The 9,692-nt window shown below is 43.5% G+C and overlaps 1 protein-coding gene across 1 annotated transcript; it reads right to left on the bottom strand.

The window, feature by feature from the left end:
• Positions 1-2,915: 2,915 nt before the first annotated feature.
• Positions 2,916-6,348, bottom strand: LOC9656058. The gene is made up of 15 exons (XM_024661858.1): positions 6,104-6,348; positions 5,954-6,017; positions 5,689-5,811; positions 5,228-5,361; positions 4,847-5,023; positions 4,639-4,714; positions 4,526-4,585; positions 4,283-4,456; positions 4,144-4,226; positions 4,048-4,089; positions 3,839-3,981; positions 3,672-3,784; positions 3,392-3,619; positions 3,168-3,326; positions 2,916-3,119 (listed from the first exon to the last, which is right to left on the bottom strand). The coding sequence occupies exons 1-15, from the start codon at positions 6,346-6,348 to the stop codon at positions 2,916-2,918; spliced, it is 2,025 nt and encodes a 674-aa protein (XP_024517626.1).
• Between the last annotated feature and the right edge of the window lie 3,344 nt (positions 6,349-9,692).

Below are 9,692 nucleotides of genomic sequence, written 5' to 3'. Positions count from 1 at the left end.
CATAGGAGTTCCTACCTTATGTCCATTTGGCTAAGTACAAGTGCTAAGCCCAATTTACTAACACTTGAACAAGAGGGGCTGATAAAGGGAATCAATAATACCAACCTCTTGCATCATGGCAGTAAGGAAAAAATGTCTGTAAGGACTGGCCAACAGATAACTTTCGATACCCGAAGCTACATTCACGACACTCTCCCCCCCTAGGGAAGATCGACGTCCTCGTTGATGTATATTCGAGTTTAGACCACCGCCAACGAAACAACTCCAGAAAAAGTTCATGATGATCACACGAGAAATGCACCAACTTAAATGAGTTAAGAGGCAACCTCTTTGTCTAATGCAGATGCGCTACCCACTCAGACACCTTCCGGCCGTCGCTGACAAGGAAATGACCAACGGAGTTATCCACCCTTGCTGCTTTGGTTGTCACCCAGCTTACAAAAGTGTGATATGCCCCTGCCTGCAGGGACATAGAGAGAGAAGCCAAAGGCCCCAACCCTCATGAGCAAAAAAACCAAACCTGTTAGTAAGGTTTAGATAGACTATTGTAAATAGGCAGTTAAAGTTGTTTACACGGTCACACCCTTTTGAACGGAATAAGGAACATCGATAGAGAGGCGAGTTATGTGACCAATCGACAGTAGCTACCCTATGACTATATATTTCACCATACACACGAAATGCCAAAGCTAATTTGCCTATATTGGCCCAAACTGAAAAATCAATAAATGGACAATATCAAAGTCAGAGACAATGATATCTTAGAGACTTAATTATCAGTGAATAAATCTTAAATTAGAACACAAATGTTCCACGTACCAATTCTGATGATCTTAGTGGTTCCTGTACTATAATACTAGTTTATTGAATGATAACTTAAACATAAGAATCACCATCCAACAAAATTCAATAACAAGGATATCATCAAGGAAATGCAATGATGAAACTTAACTACTGAAGATGGTAAATAGTAAGCCAAACAACTTATTAAAAATAACTTAAAGAACACAAAGTATCATTAACTGATAAACACAATACTCGCGAATGTATCACCAAAGGAAATAACATCCCAATCTATCAGAACTAACTCGAGCAATAATTAATAGAATAGAATGTGCGGTAAAACCAACAAACACCCATTCATGTTAACTATCACAAAAGCCAATCTGAATAAATTCCAATCAACAATACTAAGGAACCAGAGTTGCTCAAACAAGCGTTAGCAACATCCTACTGATGTTTCAAACCCAAGAGACTAATTCAAAGCAAACCACAAAGAATATATGGTATTGCAAAAAACCATAAGCCATTAAAAAGAATAACTAACCATCATGAAATATCATCAATTATCCCATCAAAAGGAGATATGCAGAATCCACCATCCCAAATAACAGCAACTTATTCTATATTAATAACAATCAAGCAAAACTTTTTAACAAGGATAATCAACTATCCTAAATGATAGTCAATCATCACCAATGATTGCTAAATGCAAAAGCCAACTTTAACATCAAACCTAATGAGCTAAAATGCCTTCCTCAATAACTTCTAACAAATGAAACAATGAACATGAAAACTCAAAGAACCAAAAGCTTGAAGAAGCCTATAACCAAATTTTGCGTAACAATGATCATAAGTTTTATATGAACTAATTTTGATGCTAAAAAAGAAATCATGGTACAACCCACAATATCTTCTTCAACACATCTATATCCTTTTACACAAGATGCTCAAGCAAAGATTGTAGGCCTCATTAGATAAAAAATCTTGTGGGCTGGATTTGGCTCTTCCTTACTCTCTTTGGTGTGTCTTGTGATTTGATTAGAGATCAGCCCTCTCTAGATAAAAAATCTTGTGGGTTGGATTTGGCTCAATGCTCTCTCTGTGATTTGATTGAAGATCATGGGCCTTACTAAATAAAAAAATCTTGTGGGTTGGGTTTGGCTCCATGCTCTCTGTTGGAATACCACAACTAGGAGTCGACAATCCAGCCAAGAAAGTTGCAGAGTCCTTGACATCCTCAAACAGCATCACACACAGCTGCACCCAGCCGCATATCTTGCTTGTGACAAGCTTGTTCAAGCAGCTGTACCAATTGTCTAGCGATGCCTCAAGCTGTGATGTTGCCAAGTGATGCTCATCACTTCAAGAGGCTTCATCCAGCTCACCACCGCATACTGCTTCTCGTGGACAACATAGAGCTCACATTTCAGTCAGCCTGGAAAAACGACCCAAGTGAATGCCTCCTCAGGGAATATTCTTGTCTAAATTGAGTACCATGTTAAACTTAATATGGAGAAAAAGATAGTTATGGAATCATTATCCCCCGAGATAGTAGAGGATCTCCAATGCATAACCATGGCAATCTCTTTCACAACCAAGTTCTGGTACTTGCGGATTTCCAGGAACTCCATGCTCCAGTGCTGGACAGCACTTACCTCATGGTCTTCTCCTGGACAATCTTGCTGGTTGCGCATGCTAGCCATGGCAATCTTGAGCGGGCGGAGGAGCCCCTTAGCCTAATGCATTGTGCCGAAACCAGGCGTTTGGCCAAAGTAATAGCGATGTTTGATGGTCTTCTTGCTCCTGATATTGTCTCTTGGAATCCCATGTTTGCCTCTTTTTCCTTCTTTTCCTTCTCGCTGATGTGGAACTCCTTCTCACAGTTAGTGGTGCAAATAGAGAGCCACTTTGTGCGCAATTAGCATTCTGGGATGATAATGACTAAGATGACGAAGAGGAAATGCACTACTAATAGAGCAGAGAAATCTCTCCATTTCTTTTTTTGAGCGAGAAGATTTCTTCTTTAATAAATATCATATTAACATATTGTGATCTTCTTAGAATAATCTTCATACCCAGGGTTCTTATAAAAACGAGAGAGAAATAAGAAGTAGTTTAGCTTTTATCATTATTCACACACTGCAAACATTGTGTTTCTTCTTCTCCCAGTTCAGGGTGTCTCGCCTCTTGTAGAAACAAGTCCAGCCGTTCCCAATCTTCTGGCCAAAGTGAACTTCAAACAACTTCAAACCAGGCTCCAGCATCGTCGTCAAAATTTCATCTTTTAGCTTTGGATAAAACATCAAAGCTAGTAGTTCCTTCTCCCTCTTATCTTCCTGCAAATTTCACGTGTTAGCTTTATGTTACAAACAAAGAAACCAAACCTCCTCCTCAGTTCCCCATTCTCCTGGGGGATCATATCCTTTTGGCTCCTCCATGACAAAAGGGATGTAACAGCCAATAACTGTTACATCCCGTGTGCACAGCTCAAAAGGCAAGTCATCTCCTGGCTTTGAAGTCCGCTTGCTTTTCTCAAGTACCTTCTGTTAACCGAAAAAGAAAAAGAAAGGAGTACAGAATAGAATAGCCTGAATGTATCGATGTTTACCCTCATAGACTTCTCCTCTTTTTTCAACCAATGTTTTGCGTCGGTTAAGCTCTGAAAAATGCTTTCTTTCGGATAGTGTTCTCTCATTGTTGTCTCAAAACGTCGTAAGAAATCCCAGGGGTGTTCTTTTTTTGGCCGAAGGGGTGCCCATGAACAGACTAGGTCCCCTACAAGTGACCTTGATGTCACTAACGCGTCCCCCACGTAATCTCTCTCAATGAAAGCACCCTATGATTAAAATATCAGAAATAATCTATCCATAACTAATACCACGACTCACCAGCAGGTGGGCAAACTCAAAACCCAGGCTCGTTTGTCCACCAGCTGGAGTTCTCCCATTGGAAAAGCATATTGTAATTTTCAGTAGTTTAGAACTACCTCTCACCCTTCGTCCTAGAATTAGTTCCCAATGTGTTAAGAAACAAAACGAAAACAAAGTTTACTTACGCTGTTCCAGCTGGAGACGACGGAGTGCGAGGGCATCAATCCTTCGAATGGACACATGTTCACCAGCCGACTCATTGCGCTCACGCGCCCAATAAGGGAGTGGAAGAGGAAGTTGTCGAGCTGCTATACCCAGGCTGATATGGCTGGAAAGGAAAAAAAAAATTCCAATCAGTCGAGTAACTTTTGAGTGTTGAGCGAATAGATCCAACCTTTTGGTACGAGGTGTGGTCAATCTCTTGGGCGTGTATTTCCTGATTCCAAGACTGCCATTCAGTTTCATTTGAAAATGATGAAATGAACCATACCAGGTTTTCTGTACGCCTATGAACCCTGCAAAAGGCTTTTCCTTGGTCTTGTAGAAGTTCTGGAGACTTTCCTGCCTCTCAACCTACAAAAACATATAGTCTTTGATCATCAGAAAGAACAAAAAGCTGAAAAACATACCCATTCTTTCAGAAGTGAAACATCCGCAACCCTGGACTGTAAAACAGGCCAAAGTAGTTCGCTCCACTTCACCACCCCTTCTTTCTTCCGGAAAAGGAGTTTTCCGGCTTGTGTCACAATCAGTGTCAAAGACCCTGTTATGAGAGCTTCTTCGCGTCTACTTGGATCTACTACCTGTAAGTAGAACATAGAAATACATCACAATCAAGTAGAACAAAAGAAAAGAAAAATGAAATAGCTTACAACTGGCCCTCCATAGGTAAAAAATCCGAAAGTAATGGCAACTGGGACATCATGTATGATCTGAAAATCAATGCTCAATCTAAATCAACTCTAGAAAACTGTTGTGGACTCACTGTCTCAGTAAGACGTTGATCTCCCAAGGATAAAAGAGCAGCTATAGCAGCAAGTAAAGAAACATCAATGACACTCCTGAAATTCCAAAAAAAAAAACCAAAAACCACAGAGGCACGAGGATGAAGATTATGCATCCAAAGAGACACATACCCTTCATAATCATGGATCTTGATGTGAATTTGCAGCCCCTTTGAGAAAACAGCTTGCCTTGAGAAATATAACTCGATGATGCTTTTCACGTCGTTGACAAGTTGATATGCCGGTCGAAATTTTGGAAGACGACAGTCAGACTCGACCTCAACTCGAACGGTGAGCTGTGTGTGAGTGCTCACGCTCGCCCACACTCGACTGCTTCCTTTCCTGGCAAAGAGAGTGCCCCTTGCCCTGTGCACATACTAGACCATTGAGGAGGAAAGAACCAAAATTTTACACACAAGACTTGCCTTGGATAGATAAACAGCTCTCGTTCTTCAAACGGAGCTCTACCGTCACTCCGCACCCAAGCTCTCGTCCAGTCAACATTGGTACTGCGCATACGAAGAGAAATTGGAATTGGAATTCTAGGAGATCAATCCATGCATTACTTACTCCACATCAGCAATCACTGCCTCGGCATCGATCATCGGCTTGGCACCGATTGTCGCCTCAGGATCAAAAGCAACCCATGCCCCAGCCGCCGCTGGGTCGTCGGGTGGCATTGCGTCGAGCTCCACAGCGGCGATCTAATGGAAGGTGATTTCTTGCAGCCGTCTAGTGCAACTGAACGTGGATTCCTAACACACAAAACCCTAAAGCTTACAAATCAGGTTTCAATCGATTTAATTAGTCATGTTTAATACGGGCTTTTTGTGTAAACTCGGCAGTCAATTTCTTCCAGTCCTGCTTGACTGAGAAGTTTTCTCTTTGTTAAACTTGTCTTTGCGTCTCCTCTCTTCTGTAGGAACTTTCTGTGGAACATGTTCGAGTACTTGAGCCATTGCCTCCTCTCCTCACATCGGCTTTGATGTTTGTCCGAACAAATTCTTTCAAACAAATTCTTTCTCATGTACTGTGACCAATGCAAAAGCTACGGGCATCAACCTCCAGTCGATAGAGACGGCATACGCAATTAGCAAGATCGTCCAGGAGGAAAACGTTTGTGGTCGCGACCTCGACCAGGCTCCCCCATTTTGCTGTGCATGTTCTCATGAGGAGATTCGCACCACTGGACATTGGCATTTGCTGCTACTTGCCCTGACCCATCCGCTCAAACCACTTGCTATGGTGTCCCTCCTTTCGGTCCTTTCTTTCCTGTAGCCAGTTGAGTGGATGTACCTGCTTGAGGGAATGGCATGTGTGCAAATCCACGGCCTCGCCCTCTACCACGAGCTCCTGATCACTGCCCTCTACCTCGAGCCAAAACGCGCGCTGTTCAAAGTGCTGGTCTTTGGCTTGCCTTGTAGCTAGACAAGCATTGACCGGCACCTTGGTGCTCGCTGCGACTGAGCTTGAATTGGCCTCCGTGTCAGCTCAGACCTGAGCAATCCCTCCGCATGGATGAAAGAACTAGCAGTGATCCTCACGCTAGCTATGACAGCCTCAAAGACTTCATCTTGGAAGCAATCGCAAAGAGCCAAGACTTTCTTTGCCTTCGAGAGAGTAGACAACCCCACTCCCTTCGAGATCATTCTAGCTCTCCTGGAGCTGCGCAAGAAGCTCGTCAGAGTCATCTCCAACCTGGAAACGAACTATCTTGACTGTAGTCTCGATGACACTCATTCGAGACGTAGTCATAGTGGTTATGGAATATTTCACGAGCAGAAAGATTGCGAACCCACATCATCACTGTGTCACTGCTTTCATTTCTAGTTTAACATATTTTATGTTTTCTTACAGATTTCCGTTGAGGAAAAGGAGCTGAAAGGAGGTATTGAGAATAAGGAAACTTTTCTGAACGAAGCACGAATTAGAAAGCGGTGTTTGGAGCAACATGCCGTGGAGATGCAAGAGAAGTTTGTACGATGTTCGCAGGTATGGATTAAATTTGACGTTAAAAAAACAACAAGTTACAAAGTATTAATCTTTTCAGTTCTTACTTGAGAAACTTCTACTGCTTTGTCCTGCAAAGCTCGGAGCTCAGACGCAGAATTTTCGAGAGCTTCTGCATCATGTCTAGCTGAATCTGAGGGAAAAAAAAAACATTTTTTCACACACGAGATGGAAAAGAATTTGTAAGCTACCTTCAAAAGAATCAAGCCCGAGATAAGGAAAGCTCTTTCCTGGCTTGGGCATCGGCATGTTTGGCTCGGAGTTCTTCAATCTCCCGTTCCAGTTTCCGCGCTTCAGCTTCCGTAGCCTGGAAACTTTGCGAAGTCAGATATCTTGGACGGATGAATTCTCCTGTAACTTAACGATTATATCGCCTTTGAGCTCTCCAATGTTTGGCATGGCTCCTCTTGCAGCCTGCTCAGCCTGACTCCTCAAGTCACGAAGGCAAAACTCTTTACTGAAAAGAAGGCTTTGAGTATCTCTTTGCTTCGCCTGCACAAACGTCGGATAGAGATTCAGCCTCGCCCAACGATTACCACACAGCTTTCAAGGCCACGCCTTATCGCTTGGATCAAATCCCCAGCCTCTCTCTTCTGAGTTTCAATGGAAACCATCTCGGCTGTCAATCGAGATAAGTCGCGATTCAAGTGGAAGAATCTCTTTCACGTTGGCCCGAGAGGAATCAGCAAGCCTTGCAGCTTCAGCATCGTTCTCCACCAAAACTTGTCGTTCCATGCCTCCCTACATCACATACAGAAGAGAAAAGTTTATGCAACGATCCAGTCACATCAACACTAGCGGCGATGATCATGTTCCACAGGGAGACCTTTCCGCTCGCTTTGGGAAGAGCCATTCGCTGGAAATACTAACCATCGCCAGAGGGGGAGGCCGCCGATCGATCTGTGCATCTTCTCCTGGGCCGCCATGCTGCAACAGAGATTGCAAGCCCGGCCTTGGATGCCCGCGATGGAGGCAAGGAGACTGATGTAGTCAGAGATTGAGAGGAAAAACAAGAAGAATTGCTGGAATTGAAAGAGACAAAACCACTTGACAATAAAAAGACAAGTGAAAGAAACAAAACCACTCGACAATAAAAAGACAAGTGAGCTAGTCTTCTTCTGTGGGCATCTTCCAACCACACTCAAAGTAGTACTTGACTTTGAGTGGTGTATTTGGATTGTTCTCGTCAATTGCATTGCATTTTGGGCATCTGCGAGCATTCTCCTCGACATTTGCTCCGTCTTCGTTCTCTTCAGCGTCGTTGGGAGGACCATCTGGGATGTTGTATCCATGGTTGCGCCATAAAACCTTTTGATGTCGCAGCCACTTCCTGGCTATAGCCAAGTAGTTTGCGGCTGAAAATTTGCCTTTGTTGTGAGGAGCTATATCTCACCATGCACTGTGTTTGGGAGGCAGATCCTAATGGAAAAACGCATGATCAGCAGCCTTTCGTGTTGTGGAGTTTCTAGGAATAATAAACCGGAGGTCTCAAGCCTTCCATAAATTTCTTCTATTCGTTCCCATGGAATAAAATAGATAACAACAAATTCAATGAGGAAAAAGAAGAAGAAGAACATTTTAATTTAACTCCAAATAAACATTATTATTATTAAAGTAGATTCTCACAGAATTAACATAAACAACGCTTAAAGGAAAAAGATCCCAGGGAAGGCTGAAACAGTGGAAGATCTCCGAATGCGCAACCATGGCAATCATTTTTGATACTGGCGGCCCTTGACGTGGATTTCCAGGAACTCCATGCTCCAGTGCTGGGCAGCGGCAGCATGTCCCTTGCAAATCTGCTGGACATGTACAGCAAATGTGGGAGCCTTGTCGAGGTGTTCTACAGCATTGTCAATCCAAATGGACAACCTTGCTGGTTGTGCATGTGAGCCACGGCAATCTTGAGTGGGCGGAGGAGCCCCGTGGCAAATACCGTAGCCTGGAATGCATCGTGCCAAAAGTGGGCATTTGGCCAAAACAAAAGCATTGTTTGATGATCTTTCTTGATCCTGACATTGTCTATTAGAATTCCATGTTTGCCTATTACAAAAGGAACAATGAAGTAGGACAAGCAATACCAATGTTTAGTCTAATGCCCTGCAGAGATCTAGTAGCTTGGAACTCTGTGCTTGCGACTTATGCCGAAAGTGGAGATGTAGAAAGTACAAAGTTTGCGTTTGATTCTATGCCGGAGTGGGATGTGACCTCCTAGAACAGTTTTCTAGAGGCACACGCAGTCGCTGTTTTTAGCGAAAGAACTCCTCGTGTGCTGGAAGAGATGCCCATGAGAGACGTTTGTTCTACGACTTTGACAATCGCTGCAAATGCCAAACGAGGAGATCTTTACATCGCATTTGAATCGGCGCCGGTGAGAGACGCCGTGAAGTTCTCAGTGACGCTCTTGTGGCCTACATGCAGCTGGGCCGCCACGATCGCGCTTGCCGGTTGCGTGAATTGACACGCTCTCGCTCGTCTGGGCACTCGCGATGGCGGGGCGAACAGAAGAGGCCATTGCAATTCAGGAGCAAACGCTGGAGAGGACGGTCGAATCTAACAGCGCCATCGCTCCCTGCCCACCTCGAGAAGGTGCCCTGCTATCAAAACTGGAAGCTACACAGGGAAGGATTCGCAGAAAGCCACTTTTTGCGCAATTGTGCCGAAACAAATTACACTGGGCTGTGTGGTGTTCTGGAACTTGGTCTAGCACACCAGTGGTTTGAGGATACCGATTTAAGCAATGCATCAGCTGCTTGTACAATGCTGCGAGTTTGGATTGGTATACCAAAAATTGGTATTCCATTTTGGAGAAGGCAGGACTGATAATTTTGTAGGAGTACTTCTTCCTCAAGGCATACTAAATGTCAAGCTTGTGGATGAAGAGAATCAAATGTTTTGGGAGAAAAAAAACACACATATTCTTTAGATAGGCTAGAATATTTTATTGGAAGCTTCCAAGAAACAAGAAATTAAACACGTGATGTTGATGGGCTTGTATTAATTGAGGGCAATCAGCTAGTAGTAG

The sequence above is a fragment of the Selaginella moellendorffii genome, unplaced genomic scaffold (genome assembly GCF_000143415.4).
Source record: "Selaginella moellendorffii unplaced genomic scaffold, v1.0 SELMOscaffold_86, whole genome shotgun sequence".
Classification (NCBI taxonomy): Eukaryota; Viridiplantae; Streptophyta; class Lycopodiopsida; order Selaginellales; family Selaginellaceae; genus Selaginella; species Selaginella moellendorffii.
Note: the sequence above shows the minus strand (reverse complement) of the source record. Positions and strands in the feature narration are given on the sequence as shown.